Below are 19,160 nucleotides of genomic sequence, written 5' to 3' on the forward strand. Positions count from 1 at the left end.
ACTTTTTAAAGAGTATTCAAGTATGTATGGCATCCAGTGATCTAAACAAGAAGTTACACACTGCAGCCGTCACCTCATCCTTCATACAACATCTATTTGAGTTTTAAACTGCAAAACTATTGATGTAGTGATTTAAGACTGCAAGTGATTCTGGTTATTATAAGTTTTTCTTTCCTTAAAACTGCAACTGACATACATTTATAAGCTTATCTGTTACAGCCAGTTTGGTCTCCATATTCACATTGCCGATAATTTTCTGTGACGTGTGGAAAAGCCCTGTCAAAGTACCAAAAGCCTTGCCTGAAATATTGTCAGTGTATTGTTTGAGGTATTTGATCAAAAATATCAGACTTTATGAACAGTGACCAGTTCTACTTTGATGCTTGTACCATCATCTATCACAGTCAGTTCAGTACGCTATAGCTGCAGATTTAGTTTTGTGTGTAGCTAGCTGGTCAGTAGCCCAGTCCTCGTTCCTCAGTGTTTCACAACAGGCACAATTACAGATACTGGAATACAAAGTATGTGCAATTTAAATAAACAACAACAGCAGCAGCCACACCCTTAAGGTCTCTACCAAGCTTGTCGAGGGTTAGTCTGGAGACTCAGCCTATGAGGTATTCTAAGTCTTTTCCACTTGAGTCAATATGAATGTTTTTACAAAATCACACTGTGCAAAAATGTATCAGTAGGAGGAGATAGTCTGTCGAATGGTGCATGTGAAAAGCATTTTGTTATGTAAACAAACATTAGACCTGACGCAGCATCTGCTTGAAAGCCTGCATGTTGTTCAGGTGTCAGTATTGGTTCATTGATTATTGTCACCTGTATCTCCAGTTAAACCTGTTGCACAGCAACACAACAGTAACTAGATTTTGAATTGTTGACAACTTACACCTCCCACAACTATTTCCAGCTCATGTGTGTGATCACAACCTCCTGAGAGAACGCACAGTGCATTTACAGACTGGAACTCAGTTTCTGTTCCCCACAGCCACTGTCTGCTCCGCTTTGAGACTGCAAGGCCCTCTGAGACACCATCATGGCTTCACAGCCTTCTGTCATAGGTGCATGCTGGGTAAGGCCTTGTGGGCAGCTGGCGGGAGCTGGATCATGTGAAGTAAGGGTTCAGGAAAAAAATTTGTTGACACAGAACTTAAAAAATAAAGAAATTGAGATTTGTTTGGTGACTAAATTTTCATTACATGTGAAGCTTAATTCTTCTACTGTACTGAAAATGAGAAAACGCTGAGTGGTAGTACTAAGATGCATTTCTAAAGGATATCATGTTCTCCTGCTGGAGATGGTTCAGCAGTTTCTCCACCGGCGTGTAGCGTCGTAATGTTGTGGCAGAGCCTACCATCAGCAGCTTGTGTTTGGCCCTGGTAATGGCTACATTCAGTCTACGCCAGTCCTTCAACAGCTCTCCTAACTGTGAATGGAGGGGAGGGGGGTGGTTTGGGTCAGGTTTCCACTCACTTGTTCATTTGCTTGTTCATGCATTAAGAGCTAGAGGCCCAGAGAAGAGAGCAGAAAGAGGAGTGAGTCATACAGGGGAGATGGGACAGAAAACACTTACTTTTCCTTCCTCTGCAGTGCTCCTGACAAAAGAAAGCACAATTAGACTTTTGTCCCGTCCTTGGTATCTGTCCACCGTGTTCACCTCCACACCAATGAAAGCAGAGGACTGCAGCAGAGCAGAGATGCTCTTTAACTGCTGTCTGTAGGGAGCGATAACACCTATATCACTGGGCTTACATCCTGCCTGAAAAAAAGAAATAAACAGGGGTTAGTACAACATCCAGGTGCACTGATCACTTTTCTGATTGTAACAATTCTTCACATCCACTATTGGAACTGTATTGAATTATTATTTAGCCATATATCAGTTCGTGTACCTTTATCAGCAGTGAAAGCAACTTGTGTATGAGAGTAGCCTCGGTGTGATTGCTTACGCCTCCCTGCTCCACCGACTCCAGTGCTGGCACCTAAAGGAAGCAGTGGAGAGAAACAAGATTAAGACCGGTACACCTAAACACGCTTTCAAACACTGTCCTACATGTACTGTGTCCGTCAGGCTCACAGACAGTCGTGTACCCAAAGCAAACCAGCTGAAAAGCACAAAGTCGATTTTAGCTAGACCACTTTGTCCACTGGTTATAGCAGCTGCTCGACCTTCCAGACAGAAAAACCACCTGAGCCTACAGTGGAGGCTTTTAAATGTATAAATGACATGCATGGAGCAGGTTTGTGTTAGGTACATTATTAGTTCTGTGAGTTGTAAAATACCTAAAATACAAAGAAGACACAAAAGGTAAGTAGTAATAAAACATTTTAAGTACTTCCAAACTGTCAAAAATATTTCTACTTCATTTCCAAACTGACTGGAGGGTTGTTAGATTAATAAACAAACTCATCTGTGAGGTGCAGGTCATTTGCAGTGCTGTTAGATTACAAACCTCACAAGGCTGGGACAGTTCTAGACGAACAGCACCTTCATTCAAAATTTGAATCTTCCATTCAAATACCAAAACCGTTGCAACTTAAACTTACGCATTTCAGCTCTCAACACAACACATAAAAAAAAAAAAAAAAACACTACTGCTTCAAGTGTATTGTCTATATTCAACCAACCATTGAGCAATCAAGAAAGCAAACAGGGTTGCTAGGTGACAATGTGGCCTGTATCCATGCCAGGTCGTGTTGGGGATGAGTCTGAGAGTAGGAACTAATCTCCGACTGAACAGAAAGCAGGAAGGGCAGGGTGAGCAGGGCGGAGGCCGTCCTCTCTGATCCACACTCCAGCCGTCCCTCGTACATCAGGGAGTTACTGAGAGACATTATCTGTCTGAAAGAAATAGAGCACACGCCGTCTATCACGCAGGGGGAATACTTTCTTTTTTTGTCCAGTCTTTTCTAGTTGTCATGTAAATAGAAGTTTTCTCTGCAATGTTAAAGCTAGACAGAGCAGCTTTAACACTGTGTTTAAAATCAAAGTAAATCTGGACTTTTTTCATCATAATGAAGTTTGATGTATTCGATGTATTGTTATATCTGATAAAAATGGTTTTAAGCTTCTCTTACTTTTACATGAAAAAAGTTAGCAGTGAAGATTTGTGAAAGAGACTAATTTGAATGGTCTTGAGCATAAAATCGTGATAAATAAGACAAAGACTACAGAAACATACAGTGTTATCTGTTTATGTAGGTTTTACCTGTTCATCCGGTACTGTACATTGAGTTGGACCACCGCTTCACCATGGAGTTCTAGTCGCTTGAAAAGACTTTCATCCATCCCAAGTGACCTGGAAAAAAGAATTTACAACTAAACAAACTTAATTCTTTTAACTTTGCATTAATAACCAACTGAACCCATCAAATTCTTATTTTAATGTGAAGACTGACAATGTGTTGTCTTTTACCCTCATGAAGACAAACAACTTTAATACCTGCACTTGGCTTATGGAGTAGTTTTTCAATTTTCCCATCCTACTGCGAGACACAAATCAAGATAGACCTAATTTACGCAACGTGCATACTTTACCTAGCTTCGTGGTTTTGCACTATTGGCGGCAGTTGTTGGTGATCTCCAACCAGGACAAATCTCTTGGCGTAGAATAGGGGTCCCAGACAGATAGGCTGGCTGATCTGTGACGCCTCGTCTACGATGCAGAAATCAAACCGCCGACGTGTGAAAATAGGATGCTTGATGCCCATACAGGTGGTTCCCACTACCAGCTAGAAAGAGAAATGGGATTGGTATTGAATGGTAGGCTGTTCACTGGTATTATTTAAATGCTATAAGTTACAATATCTACAAGTGAGATGTCTTGAAGCAGGGAAAACATTGAGATCAGGTATAAAATATTCTAAGAGAGCAAAGCTGTTTTCAGTGTAGTGTATGTAAAGTGTTACGATTGGAATATTCCACAAACTAATTCCTCACCTCTTTGTTATAAAGCTGCTCCAACTCTGAGAGCGTGTGAACTCCCTTCTTCCTGACACTTTCCTCTGTGTAAGGCAGGATGTCTGGATGAACCTGGAGGGGGCATCAGAAAACAGGAGAGAAATCAAAGCCAGAAAGAGAGGAGAGGATAGTGTGAGGGGATAGTACAAGAGATCTTGGTTTTTGTTTTGTCTGTTTTTTATGTTATTTTTTAACTGTTATTTTAATATCTAAAAAATGGTAATTTATAAAACCACCAAATACTATTATTGTGAGATGTTGCCGTATAACTTCAATAATATTTAATACTAACTTGTGCTTTAATGGCAATTACCATGCCAGCTGCCCAGTTTTGTTTTTTTAACCAGCAGAAATATCTACAAAATAACAGTTTTTATTTACTGTTATAGAAAACTGATGTACTGTACTTAACAGTACTTTAATATAGCACACCTTCTGCCTCTGCCCCAGACGCAGAAAGCCAACCCGGAAGCGCTTTAGCTTCAGCAGGATGTTGTCAACAGCAGAGTGGGTGTAGCTGGTCAGTAACACACTAAACCCACATGCATGCAGGATGCGAACCTGGAAGAAAGAGTGAAGAGGAGACAAGAGAGCCAAAAAGAGAGAGGGAATGTTGGAGGATGCCACATGAAAGAAATAAGAATTTTAGTCTAACAGGGAGTAGATGATGCTGATTTATGGTTCAGGTGAGGTGAAGTTACAGGTCATGTTTAGGAGTTTACCAGAGTGCAGATGGTTGTGGTTTTGCCTGTGCCAGGCATGCCAACAATCAGTGTGTAGTCTTTAGATAACAACACTTTCTTCATGGCCTGCTTCTGGGGTTTGTTGAGACCTACAAAAACATACACACAAATGCATCAACTGACACAACATGCAATCTCCTACACAGGTTTTCCATGAAGTTGCTCATTTAGAGCATTGTCCCACACAGTAATGGAAAGAACAAACTAATTATGGAAAAGAACAAAACAAAGTATTAGTAGCTTCATCACCTTTGAGGATGTTGGCCACAGTATCCTTGGCCTCTCTGGGAAGAACAGAACTGAGGTTGGAAATAAACTCTGGAGGACGGAGGTCAACAACCAGCTCCCTTAGACGATCACTGCACACGGACAGATATAATAACACTTTAAAGTTTTCTGTGAAAAGGTCAGAGGTGCTATTACACACAACAAAGATTTGTGATAAAATGTATGTGGCTATTCAAACTGTCTCCTGGGTAATTTCCTGCGGATAAGCCTGTTTTACCATTGGACCACATGCTATGCTATTATATCTTAAGATTTCATTTTAATCTACCCACCTTTCTTGACAGTTTTCCATCAGTCTTGAGAGATTGGTGAGGTGCGTACTGAGGCCCACCACACCTTCATCACCATCCAGTCGAAACAACACACCACTGAACTTTGACAAGTCTCTGTGAAACACATTATACAACACAACAGGTGCAAATCAAGTTGGTGACCTCAACTGAGCAGTTGTTGAAAAAGAAGCCAAAACAATTAATTTACCTTGGGCTGATATACTTTGGAAGGCAGCTATATGTTGACTTGTTCTCACCTGTCCAGAGTACAGCTGATTGATGATCTGCTGACCTCACACAAGTATCCTGTTGCCAAGCCAACAAAACGACCTTCCTGGTCGCTAACAACGATGCGATCCCTGCTGGCCAGACCGCTGTTAGCCAAACCCTGCAGCGGTGCCATGCTACTTCTCTGGAAGCGATGGAGGAAAACTCCTTCAGACTGGATGGTCACTGGGCCACAGAGCTGCAGATTCCCCACACAGCTGCCTTTCTTCTCACTACAAACACAAGTCAGAGTATACTGTGCTACAAGAATGGAATTGAAGTAAATTCTACAAAGTGTTTTATACAGTATGAAGGGGTTGGTTCTATACATAGGTTTTTAGACCCAATACTGTATTTGACTTTACTGAGAGTGCTTCATAATGGCTCGCAACAGAGGCTGGAAGATTCAGTGATCGCCAAAGACTATGAGTGTTTACATGTCTAACTTTGAGAGGCCAGCTTCTTACCTCTCCTCAACCGTCTGAAGCCACACACGCTTTCGGCCGTTCTTGGTCTCCATGGTGGCAGCTTCAAGGCAGCAGAGCAGCAACCAGTGAGAAAAATAGCTCAGATGTGGTGGAGTCAGGTGACCTGTCTCCTGCTGCAGGAAGTCACGCACAGCATCCTCGCTGACGTCTACAGAGCTGCTATCCACCGCTCTGTAGCAGGAATATGGACAGGTGTCAAGGAAGAGAAAAGAGAGGGACAATAAGACAGGAAGTGGTAAGAAAAGAGGACAAGGCAGACAAAAAAGGAATCATAGCGTAAGAAAACCATTTAACTAGTATTTAAACTCACCATTCCAAATTGAGATTTCCATGGCTGCAAAAAATAGTTTAAAAAGGTTTACCTCTCATATAAAGCACAGTTGCTCCTTTGAGGACAATACTGGCAGGTTTGTCTGTTTGTCAGGATGTCAGGAAGTCTAGACAAGCGGCTCCGCTCTGCTTCTTTCTCCACACAGTTGTGAATGTGATGAACCAGCGTGTTCCTCAGCTTCAGCAGCTCTGACATACACACAGAGTTTTAGCAATAAAGGTGATGGAGGAGGCTTTTCTTTGGTTTTGATGATTGTGTTATGTTGTTTAGTTGAAAGGAGACTTTCAATGGTTGAGCATTAGCATATTGGTGTGTGTGGTGTGTGTGTACATTTTGATCTCACTTTGTGGAACAATTTTAAATTATAACAAATAAGATTGTGACATGATTGTTCATAGCTAGCAGGATGGTTAAGCAACGTGGCTATACTGTACCTCTGCGGTCCATGTGGCTTGCCACTACAGGGTGAAGGTTACCAGTCTTGAGGTAAAGCAGGAGGCCAGCCTCAGGACTGTATCTCTCCATGCTCATCAGAGTGTACAGAATCACCTGGACACACAGAAACATACAAGTATAAGGACGTTTTGAAACCGTAATTGTGAGTCAGGTCACCTTATTAAATTTGCCTGTATTGATTTGAACCTGCCTTTTCACCTGACCCCACCAGTCTGCATCTGCGCATCTACCTTGCTGAACACACTGTGCTCCACCAACCTGGCTGCGATGCTCTATCGAGTTCGACTCTCTTCCGGTTTTCAGCTCCAGGGGCACAGTCTTCTCCTCCGGGGTTCTGTGACTGCCGTTTCGTGGTCTTTGGATTCGAACACGTGCCGTCACATCAATTTTCCCTTTCAGACCAAATCTCGGTGACCACACGTTCTCTTCTATATCTGCCAGCTCTGTAACCGTGACAACAGCTGCAGAGTCCTGGTCCCTGCTTGGAGCTCTGCTGTTGCTAGGGCTGGAGTCATGGAGCAGACATATTATTAGCTCTTTAAATTGACAAAACCTTATTCACACAGGTAATAACTTTATAAACTGTGATTAAGCTTTGCAAAAATATTCTCAGTATCACGTCTCACATTTCACAGCATTTTAGTCAAAACTCGGATGGATGAATAAAAATGTGACGGCACATTTATTACACTGAGTAATTAGAGATATGGACACAAAACAATCAAGTAGCTACCGCAGAAATATTAAGGTTTTGTGAGCAAATCTGTGACCATATGTGTGTGTACATACATTTTGAGACTGATGGCTTTTGGTGTTGGGGAGCTGAGGTATTCCTTTGCCCAATAATCCAGTGAAGGCAGGTAATCATGCAGTTCCTGCTTCATCTCTTCCTGACTTACACCCAAACTGTACCTGGAGAGACGGACAAAACACAAACATAACTGTACAGGACACACATCAGGCAAACAGGTGATTAAAATGTTCAGTGCTTTTTACTGTTTCCCTATAATCTTTTTTCTGAATGGGCCTGCTGCACCCTGTACTGTATACTCTACCCACTTACATGTCTCCCAGGTACTGAGGACTGTGCAGTGCCTGGTCAGCCAGCTTAGACAGTGTCTCCAAAGAAAAATCTTTAGCTGTAGCTGCTCTCTGAAAGACTTCATGGACCATGGTGCCGTTCAGCATCTGCTTTGAGCCACCGTCAAAACTCTGGATCACAGCAAAGAAAAAGAACGGGGAGGAGGTAAAGAGTATAGAGTTGGGTTATTAGAGTGTGTGTATACAAAGTAAAATGAACAGTAGAAAATATAATATAATTTCATACAACAACATAAATCTAGTTAATGAAAACCTTGGTGAGATAGTGAACCAATAAAACTTTATTGCTGGGCCATTGCATTGCATTAGCACCTTGGGTATGTGTTAGGTATTCAGCTGATTATTCATAGCAACTGAACTTGATACACTGTATGTGTGATGTTGCAGACAAACTGGCTATTAGAGGAATTTCACTTTTTAGATACACAGCAGGTTCTCTAAGCACTACACCGCTGATTTAAACAAACTGAATTCACCACTTCTGTTGACACACAGTCAGATGTAAAAGTATTTGGGTGCTGCATCATTATGATGTACTGTAGTTAAAGTACTGCCCTTGTGGCATTATGAATATGAGACTGTTAGTTTTACACTGTGCAAAGTTATGACTTTCAAAATAAAATAGGAAATTTAAGAAAAATAGACATTGTAATATTAACAATTACACATTGATCAAAAAGACAAAGCAAAAAAATCAAAAAAAGTAATGTCAATGTCAAGATTATAAAGCTTTTTTACCTTAAACATTTCACCCAGTACTGCGCGTCTCATGCAACGGATGGAGCTTGAGATGCTGGTACCTGAGATCAGGCTGTCGGGCAGTAAGACCAGAAAGCCCTGCTCCCTGTCCACTAACCAGGACCCATCATCAGAGTGGCCCTCCAGATGCACCACATCACCACGACAAACTGGTGTCATCTCCCTGGAAACACCCAAGAAATTATCATTATGATTATATAAAGACAGACATACACAGACACGCACACACAATGATGGCCTATAGGCAAAGATACACAGGTACATCCACACAGCAAACACAAAGTCTCTGATCATGACAGATGGTCAATTTATCACACAGATACATGAACAGCCACAATGTCAAAAGCACATCATATATGAATGTGAAAACACACACACATAAAATAGAAATGAAAAACTAACACAGGGGAAAGGAGAGAATAGAAATAGGCACATATACAGAAACATACAGTGCCACTGGAATTTGTCCACATTTTGTCATGTTGTGAACTTAAACATAAGTAATGGACTTTTTTTGTAACTAATTAATGTATAATAATTCATAAATTCAAAATGAGTTTTATGCACTACTCATTTTTTTCTGTTTAAAAAAGTATGAAAAGCTGACACACTGAAAGCTAACTAACATTTAGTATTTTCTTTTATACACATTGAAGCTGAAAGGTTATAGCAAAATGCATAAATCTGGGCTGTATCTGGGAATCATAGGGGAATATGTGATGCACATTATCATTAAAATAAGGAACTGAATGACAAGTGTTAACAGGGCAGATGTCGCAACACACAGCATTACCATCCATCTTTCAGCAGACACATCTCAGTTGGATGTAGAGATCTGTAGCATGAGATGGTCAGTGTTTTGTGACCAGGCCTCTCCTCCACATCCAAAACCCAGTAGCGGTTGTTAATGCCTCCAGAAAGGATCACATGGTCTGGTACCTTACTGTAGGGACAAGTGTTAACAGGGCAGTATCATCATACATTCACACTGTTTTTTTCCCCCAGTCATCTCAGCTTGTGTGTTCATGTGTTTCTCACCTGGCATTTTTTAATTTATCACGACCTTCGTTATCATCCATTTGCTCTGCAAACCAGTTCTCATCCACCTTCTCTTCAATAGGACGCGCTGCTGTCATTCCTGAAAAGGTTAGCAGGGAATAAAAACAAACGCTCAAAGATTTGGATATGAATAAGACTTGCATTTATACTGTATTATGGATATCATGATAAGACAATGAACACAGTAGTCTGAGATTTTATAATATCGTAAAAATAGCTTAAATCTTGTTTTTGTGTTAAAGGATGCATTCCTGGTAGATGCCACCATGTCTTTAGGGCCCATCACACACAGGAAAAATCTGAAACATCTGATATCTATTGCAGTCAAATGCATTCTAATATTTGATACTGTCAACAACATTGTTAGAATAATTACAACTGAATACAAAATATGTAGTTGGAGGCAATTAAAATTCCAACTTTGTCAGTGTACCTCCAGCTTGCTCTTGATTGGACGATGGCACATTGTCCCTGTCTCCATTCGGCAGTGTCATGGCTGCTCTTGCGGCCTCTTCCTTGTTTAGGTGGGCCTCTCCTTCCTTTGCACTTCTCTGTGGTGCAGGTGTGATAGTTTGAGCTCTGGGTTCGTGAACTTGAGCTCTAAGTGTGTGAGTGTCCTCATTCAGACGAGTACGTCGGTTTCCATTGGTTACCACAGTAAAACCAGATTCTCTCTCATCTTCATCATTCTCTTCCTGATGTTTTCTGTTTCCCCCCAAAGACTGGCAAGAAACAGACTTCAGTGACATTGTTGTGTTTCTGCTGTCATTAAAGACCACTTCAGTACCTCGGTTGTGATCGTCCGACCTCTCAGATTGACCCTTTAACTGGTCACTGGAGAAACAAGCTGTTTTTCCATGGCCAATCGCAGATTTTGTTACTTTTAGGTTGCTACCTGATGCGCTGATCATGGTTCTTGGTCTCTTGGCATTGTGGGACTCTTCAGGTGGGCTGAAGAGTCTCTTCCGGGAGTCAGTGCATCCCTCCTCCCTCTTGGTGATTAATCTCCGTACACTCAGCCCTTTGGAGTGGGGGCTGAGACAGATGGGAGACAGCTGGCCAATCTTCGCCAGGCTCGCTGTCTCTCTTTTGGGCTTCGGGCTCAGGCAACCTGCCTCTCTGGAGGGAGAGGAGAAGGCATGCCTGATCTGACTGTTGGGGGTCTCTGGCACAGAGAGGAGGAGGTCTGGCGAAGAGGGCAGGAGGTTCTCAAGATCCCCAAGAACACGCCTCTTTGACGGGGAATAGAGCGCAACTGGAGCAGTTTCAACATCTTTGATCTGAGGTTCAGTCTTGGCAAATGCAGTGTCAGTGATGGATAACTTTTTCAAACGTGACTCGTCCTAAAAGCAATGCAGTCAAGTGAGTATTTCAAAACATAACCCAAAAAATTAGGAGTAGGAAATAGTTAATGCACAGCACATTTCTTTTGTCACAGAGCAATGTGACAGTGTATTACATCAGAATAGAAACAGAGTAAAGACAAAGAAGCCAAACTAAAAGAAAAAAACTAACAGAATCCCTAACTTGATGCATATACGTTACTAATAATGATCTCAAAATATTTACCTGTCTAAATGATCTCAAATAGCATTAAGTATTAAGCTGAGACTTTGACAGTCCTGTCAAACCTAGAAGTAAGAAAGAAATAAAAAGACAAAAGGCAAAGAGAGAAACTAACTAATTAACTAAAAGAAAAAAAAAACCCTATTTACCTTATGGTTTTGAGAGGAGAAGAAGGATGAGATGTTCTTCTGCCCTCCTAGAGTCACCTGACAGAAACCACAAAAACAAAAACATACCAACATGTCATCTGTGTCTTTTTTTTGTTGTCAAAAAAAGACGGAAAAAAAGGTCCGATGACTTCACTTCAACCAACTAAAATTACACATTAATGAACCACAAATATTCATCTTTTATAGTTATAGTGTTCAATATACAGTATAATTGCTCAACAACACAACACTCACATGGGCCTTTTTCTGAACTGAGTGGTTTTACTTCTGATGCGCGCACGCACACACACACACACACACACACACACACACACACACACACACACACACACACAACCTGCTCACATGAAAACTTCAGCTGGGTGAAACGTTGTGTTGTTTACATATAAATGGATAAACAATGTGCTTTCTGTTTCTGGCGTCCTATATTTTTGTCGTCCCGACAGAAAAATTAAAGATAAAAAATGGCTGCATGGTTACATGGAGGCTCTGCTTACCTTGGTTTTCTTCAGTTTGGTCCTGTTCATGGTGACTCTGATCACACCACAGGCAAGCGTGCTTATCTATGTACTGAACTAGCTCTTATTAACGAAATGTTTTTAATTAACGGACCGACGGTGCTGCTCACGGGAGGCTAACCGCACACACTGCAGCTATTTTGCGTCATTTTTACCGACTTTGCTTCCCCGAAACCAGGAGATTACTCTCTGACCTTCCGGCCTGAGCCAGCGATGTCTTTTTTTTCGACGAAACTACCGAGCTGGTTCCACATTTGTAGTCATCTTCACAATCTTTCAGTTGTCTCTCAGTGTTTGTAGCTGTTTAAAACGCTGGGGCGCCAAAATTTCTGCTTCGCGGAACGGAAATGACGTCAGTGCAGTTCCGCCAAAAACACGTCCTGTTTTTCTAACTACAATACAGTTGCTGTGTTTCCATATCAAATATTATTTTAATTTTGAGCCCGACGCTCACCTTGCAAACACCAGTTTGACAGCGGTGGAAGTACTCAGATATACTCATAAATACTGGTACTAATACCACACTGTCTATACGTTACCAGTAAAAGTCCTGCACTGCAAATCCTGCAGTAATAATATGCAAGTTTAATCTGAAAAATGTAATACTGAAAGTATTTTAACTAAAAGTATTGAATGCACGAAAAAGGCTCCTGTGACTGACACACAGTACTGTGCAAAAGATAAGAAATTAGTTAAAATAGATAAATTACAAGTACCTAAAATGTATACTTACAGCCAGTACTTGAGTTATTGTTGAACATTTCTGTCTAAAAAATAAATAGGAAAAAATCTTATTTTAAGGTCATACTGGGTTTTGGGGAGATTTCTGCCACACTTTCATCAGTAGCTGGAGTTTGTTCAGTGATACTGAGCAAGAAAAGTTTTCTTTTCACAAATTTGGGTCAAATTTGCTTCACTCATGAGCCCTGTCCTACATTCATAGTGCAGCATCTAATCTTTAAGACATGGTATACATATACGTCCAAAGTAAAGTGCAGCTGAGTCAAACCATTTTTAATATCTAACTATCAGCTTCTTGAACTTGAATTAGTGTCAATGAACAGTATTTCTCACTCCTTTCTCAAGTGCAAACTGTTTCCATCTGAAGCCTGGAAAGTCAGATTGACCAGTGGTTTACAGTGTATAAAACCTGATGTGATGCATTACTTTTCTTCTGGTTTCACCAAATAGCAACTATTTTCTATCACACCAGTTAAAATTTATAGGCCATAGTATAGAATATGGTATACAGAAAATAATTAAACCAAACATATTTATCCAGCCAGAGTAAGAGTTTGAGAAGTTACACTGCTGGCTACATTAAGCTTGTTGAGATTCAAAATTCAGACTGGTTATATAATAATTACAACTACTAAAGCATGATGATAGCTTTACATCGTTAGACTGTAAATGAATGTGCTGCTAGAAAGGCTGCATACTCGATATATATGATGTTAAATGGATCCGTCTCTTAAAAATGTTTACCTGGAGGAAATTGTGAGACTTAAAGGTGCAATAACATTATCACTCTTTATTCCTCTTGGGACAGACAAAGGTAATCAATATTTTAAAGGAGTTTTTAAATAGCTGCATGAATGAAAACTTGTAAATCTTTTAATAAAAGCAGAAAGGGCATCTACTGACAGACTGAAAAATGTCTACAAGCAGAATGAAACATTCAAGTCCTATCCACTGTAACACACTGAAAAATTATTTCATGTGGCTGTAGAGCGGAGCATTGCATTGGCTCTACACTGGAGGTGATCACATAAATACCAGGGAGCAGGTGTAATCGCTTCATGAGTTCTCCCCTGCATGAGTCTTCATATGAACGATCAAATGGGATCGCCGAATGAATCTTTTCCCACAAGCAGCACAACTGTATGGCCTCTCCCCTGAATGAGTCTTCATGTGGCGTGTTAGATTGGACTGAGCGCTGAATTTCATATTACATACACTGCAGCTGTACGGTTTCTCGCCAGTGTGTATTATTGTGTGCTTGATCAGGTCCGCTTTCTCTCTAAAACTTTTACCACAATCGGCGCAGCTGTGAGGTTTCTCGCCCGTGTGGATTCGTATGTGAGCGTTCATGTTTCCGACCTGTGTGAATCCTCTACCACAGAAATTACATGTGTACGGTTTCTGCCCAGAGTGAGAGTTCATGTGAGTCTGTAGATAGGAGCGCTGGATGAAGCTTTTGCCACAAACACTGCAGCTGTAAGGTTTCTCTCCTGTGTGTGTCTTCATGTGGCGAGTCAGAATGGATTTAATCCTGAAATTCTTGTTGCAAACGCTGCAGGTGTACGGCCTGTCTACCAGCTCATCAGCTTGCTGTGTTTTCCTAATACCAGAGGGAAGTCTCCCACTGTGTCTCCATTCATCATCGCTGTCTTCGCTCATCTGACAGTCACTGGTTGGCTCTGACGCACCACAGCCTTCTCTGTCAGGTTCTGCTTTCAACTGTTCGGATGAGCTGCTGGGCAAAGGGTCTCCTTTATTTTCAACTTCTTGGCTTTGATATGGTGACTGTCTTCCATCTTCGTCACTTCTCTGCACGTAAATTATATTGAACATAGTCTCTTTGGTATCAGCCTCCTCCTGCTTTTCACCTGCCTGAGCGGCCCACAGTTCGTCTTCCTGTTCCTCTTTAATATGCAGAGGCTCCTGCTCATCCCCTCCCGGGTCAGTCTTCTTCTTACAGGGCTCCTGCTCAGAAATGTCCTCTCCCTGGACGGGGGGCTGCACAGGGGCTGGATAGTATCAAACAGGAAAAAAGAGATTCAGGCTTTAGGTTGATCAAAACACTTTCTGATGTGTATGTATTTCATACCAAAGCTAGACAAGACAGACAGAGCACTGAAATGTGTTATGATGTGTAGTCTGCTGGTGAGAAGATGGGAACAGCAACAGTGTAAATACTTTCTAGTGAGTCTTTCTTTGCGTAAGACAACAGCAGGTGCAGTGGTGCTGATCTTTTAATTGCCGTTCATTCTTAAAGTTATAGGTCTGCTTTGTGATTGTGTCTCTGCAAACGAGAAAGTACACAAACAAATTTCAACAATGCACAACAACTTCGATGATATCTAAAATTTAAAGTCAGGTTCACTAGAGCACTCACAGCCTTCACATTATTGTTTTAGTGCAGAGGGAAAGATGAAGGCTAAAGGTGGTAAAGTGCCTCTGCGTTTGCTTGTTTCATGTAGATTTGTCTCTGTATGAGACTCAGCACATCACAGACACATGCAAATTATACACCACTTATTTGGATGTAAAAACAAAGGTTATAATATCCATCACAATTTGCTCCTGCATTGTAAAACTGCATCTACTCAGTGGTGACAACATGTCAAAATAAACCATTAAAAACCTGACAGTTTAGGTGATAATTTAGATTTTCTGTCTCTTCCAGTTGCATGGGGAGACAACAAACTTCACTTGAACAAGAATGGGATTGAAGAAGCTGTAATATTTGTGTCTCTGTATCAAAGGAACCAGGAGCACAATCTGATTAAACATAACCTGAAACCTATAATGTAAATAATGTTAAAAAAAAAAAAGGATACTGCAGTTTAAATTCCAGTCTGAAGATCTGCCATAAAGAGCACATCCTCCAGTCTGCTTTTCCTCTCCTTTACTTACCCCACTGTGACCTACAACATTAAAAAAAAGCACGCCAGGGGAATTACCTGCTCACCAATGTGGTGTACTGTACAGCCAGCCATTTTGCATCCCCTCCTTACATGCTCAGGGATGCAAAATGGCGCTACTTTCTACCTCCTGTGTGACGGACTGAGTGTTAGGAGTGACCCGGGAGACTGGGGGCTGCGATACATGTGCTCAAACATTACCAAGGTCAAAGTGTCCCTGACTTAGTGGTGTGACGGCTAAAGTTAACCTGAGTGCGTCCTGGCGTCACCTCTCCACCCGGCCGGCCCGCGTTGTTGGTCGATCTGCTGCTTTGAGCGGAAAACTTCGTCCTCATAGTCTCTAATAGTTTGTTCAAACAGGCTGAATATTTCCTCAGCAGCTGCCCTCAGCCGCTCGTTGACCAAAGCTTTTAATTGTTCCGTTTTGAACATTTCCGCTGGAGACAGATCAACCTCCAGTCCGTGTTTTGACGGGCTGACAGCTGTGGACTGGCTGCTCGCTGGGGTTGCCAGATATCGCGAGAAAAAGGGGTTTGCAAGGGGCAAAAAGAAACTCACTCCTTCAGTCTAAGGAAAACATCACGGTTAAAATGCTTTTCATTCATTCATTCATTCATTCATTCATTCATGGATTTATTTATTTATTTATTAATTTTTTTAAATTAAGTAAAATATAATATGTATGTACAAAAAAGGAAAATTAATTCAATTTACCAATAACTCTCGGAACGACAGGATTTATTTATTTAATTTAGTTTATAGACTAATAATTATTCATACGTCTTAATAAGTGAAAAGTGATATCCTGTGGTGCTTTTGTGCAGTATTTGAAAGAAACTGGACATCAGGCTGATTGACAGTTTTATCTGTAAAGCATAATGCTCTGTTAAACAGACAGAAGGGCAGATAATGCAAAGGAAACTTAAGACGATAAATCTGCTCAACATGTCCAAGGAAACTGCTCAAAGAAGCCAAAGCAACACTGGAGAAAAGCAGAGCCGCTGTCAGTAAACGGACATGGCAACACCGGCTGGCGACAGAAGCTGAGGCACACAATGGACCCAGTCCCTCTGCATGATGGAGCTTTGCTTCCACCTAGTGGTCAATAAACAAAACACTGAAACAAGACCAGAGGAAGATGCACCTGTTTTAGGTCACTTCAGCAGTGGGTTTGAGAGTTTATAGCAGGTTTCTTAGGCTATTTATTCATTTTCACGTAGTTTCAAAAACTAAAACAGGAACAAATTCAGGACTTTTATTTTGTGAAACGACCCACCTACCTACTTATCGGTTTATCTAAATAAAAACCTTGGTTACAATAAACCAGTGCAGTTTGTATTTGCAACTACTGACCAGGAGATGACAGCAGATATCCTGATAAAACCTTGAGCTAACTTTGAAGACACTTGACTGCTTTTACAATATTAATGGCAGCAGCTTGAATTGTACTTTGAAATGCCAATGCTTTTGTCATTATGAGCAACATTGGGCTCAGTTACAGCTGCAGTTAGAGAGTGGTGATATCATTCTGATTTATCAGAACTGATGGTAAAAGAACAACTGACACCTTCAGCAAACAGTGTGCACATTTTTCTTACAATTTTCATTTTTCACCTCACTCCCCAAATGGATGCAAACCTGACTCAAACATCCTGCATCATCAACTTAATCTTTATAATTTAGCATAATTCTTGTGAAGTATTGATGATTATCTTCTAACATAAAATATGCAACAAGTTGTACTGATTTACTTTTGAAAATGTCCTTTTTTAAATTTAATTACGATAATTATTTCTATCTTCTGACCATCATTTACTTGAACATTTCTGCTGCTTTATCTATACGTTATTCTAACTATCTGTTTTCCTCTGGGCTGATTCCTTTGTCCATCAGGCTTTTGAAAAATACCAGAAATTCCGTTCATGTTATTGCTAGTTGAGATGTGAGGATTAAAGTTCACTGTTTCTGTATGGTCAGACAATAACATACCAGTGGGGCCCCCCCACCACACACACAGCAGAACAGAGATTAGGTCAGGTGTCATGTAAAGTTTACATGCCAGCATGACAGATGCTTCTATTACAAGCTCACTCTGCACAGACTGCACACCTCTGTCTCTCTGCTCCTAAGGTCCAGCTGATATTAAAAGGCTTTTATTTTGCTTTTTGCCACAGAAATAGAGAGTTTTGCACCTGGTTTGTGTCCACAGGTTGAAATCGAATATAAAAAAAGGAAGAGTAAATGTAAGCTTTCAGAACTGATATGCTCACAGGTGTGTGCACACTGATACACACACTCTGACACTGTGTTTTGTGTATTTACACTGTACTGTGAAATGATGTAGTATAAACACTAGCAAAAAAGTCTTAGGACTAAGAGGATAATACCCCACAATGTTCATTTAGCTTTTAGTAGTAGTAGTAGTAGTAGTCATACATTCTATTGCTGTGTGACATGTGGGTGGTATTATAATGAAAACAACTTATTCCCCTTTTTGCTGTGGACCCCACTTTGAGAACCACTTTTATACCAGTGGTATAGGTATACAGTTTCCAGAGCAAAACTGTTTACACTTTCTCCCCTGCAAGTCCAGCTGTTAATCAAACACAGTGCAGCAGCTTGAGGCTTTTCTTTGCTTTCATACTTCTTAGCCAGTTCATTGTATTACTGTTAACATGAGCAAGAAAACATCCTTGTGCCATTTATAGCACTTCAAGTGTTTAATCTCGCTCACGCTGCACTTGAGGGATCTTCAGAGGGTCTGTTCTATTAGATTTTTTTAAGTTCACTCCAAGAGCTCAGTTCATATCAGATTATGTAGTTCATCATGGTAATTTCCTCCTAGAGAGTCAGTTGCAGGTGTGTAACCATATGCTCTGATGGGTTGATTCGAATGGCAACACTGAAAACAAAGGAACAAGATAATGGTGCTAACATGAATGTCACACAGGATTATGATCAGACTGCTGCCAGTCTTTGCCAGGTGACCAAAATTACACTAATTACTGAATAATTATATGAAAGAAATACTCATTGTCTATTCCATTTCTATAGCTCGAACCACAGAACATATGGCAGATAATCAGATCTATTTGCTTTTTAAATTTCAATGTATTTAATGACTGTAATACAGAGACAATGAGACATAACACAAAGAAACAAGTACACAATCACCACACAATCCATCTTTTTATTGCTTTACTCTGCGGCATATGAAAAGATTATTATCCCAAAGGAATCAGTCATACTTTGATCTGAAGTTGTGGCTTGAAGAAGTCCCAGTACTAATTTTGAGTTTGACTTTTAGGTGCCACCTGTTGTTCAATTGAAATCTGTTGATATGAATTTTCTGCAGAGCTGTCAGGTCCCTGCTGCAGAAACTCTGATAAAGTTTCCAACTGAGGGTGCAGCGGCTCAGAGGGATTACAGGATCAATGTCTGTCTGTGATCCTCCACGATGCATTTATCAAAAAGCAACAGCTCTGGGATGAAGATCACTCACAGTAGACTCTGGTGTTCACTACATGT

General features: G+C 40.8%; 2 protein-coding genes across 3 annotated transcripts; both read right to left on the reverse strand.

The window, feature by feature from the left end:
- Positions 1-89: 89 nt before the first annotated feature.
- dna2 (DNA replication helicase/nuclease 2) lies at positions 90-12,351 on the reverse strand. Its single transcript, XM_071488116.1, has 25 exons — positions 11,965-12,351; positions 11,447-11,503; positions 10,165-11,074; positions 9,711-9,810; positions 9,466-9,615; positions 8,652-8,835; positions 7,876-8,024; positions 7,602-7,724; positions 7,071-7,317; positions 6,791-6,905; positions 6,388-6,544; positions 6,005-6,196; positions 5,528-5,770; positions 5,271-5,384; positions 4,960-5,069; positions 4,690-4,799; positions 4,400-4,528; positions 3,947-4,039; positions 3,545-3,738; positions 3,216-3,305; positions 2,635-2,848; positions 1,899-1,988; positions 1,580-1,765; positions 1,284-1,432; positions 90-1,113 (listed from the first exon to the last, which is right to left on the reverse strand). The coding sequence occupies exons 1-25, from the start codon at positions 11,992-11,994 to the stop codon at positions 1,062-1,064; spliced, it is 4,188 nt and encodes a 1,395-aa protein (XP_071344217.1). The 5' UTR covers positions 11,995-12,351; the 3' UTR covers positions 90-1,061.
- A 1,145-nt stretch (positions 12,352-13,496) lies between these two features.
- On the reverse strand, positions 13,497-16,125 carry LOC139628412 (zinc finger protein 771-like). Of its 2 annotated transcripts, none has more exons than XM_071490067.1 (2): positions 15,902-16,125; positions 13,497-14,735 (listed from the first exon to the last, which is right to left on the reverse strand). In XM_071490067.1, the coding sequence occupies exons 1-2, from the start codon at positions 16,062-16,064 to the stop codon at positions 13,783-13,785; spliced, it is 1,116 nt and encodes a 371-aa protein (XP_071346168.1). In that variant the 5' UTR covers positions 16,065-16,125; the 3' UTR covers positions 13,497-13,782. The 2 variants fall into 2 exon arrangements, with proteins under 2 accessions (XP_071346168.1, XP_071346167.1); XM_071490066.1 differs by having other exon boundaries at positions 15,881-16,125.
- Between the last annotated feature and the right edge of the window lie 3,035 nt (positions 16,126-19,160).

Source organism: Trachinotus anak, unplaced genomic scaffold (genome assembly GCF_046630095.1).
Source record: "Trachinotus anak isolate AG129_WGS33_773 ecotype Australia unplaced genomic scaffold, CSIRO_AGI_Tana_v1 ptg000011l, whole genome shotgun sequence".
NCBI lineage: Eukaryota > Metazoa > Chordata > Actinopteri > Carangiformes > Carangidae > Trachinotus > Trachinotus anak.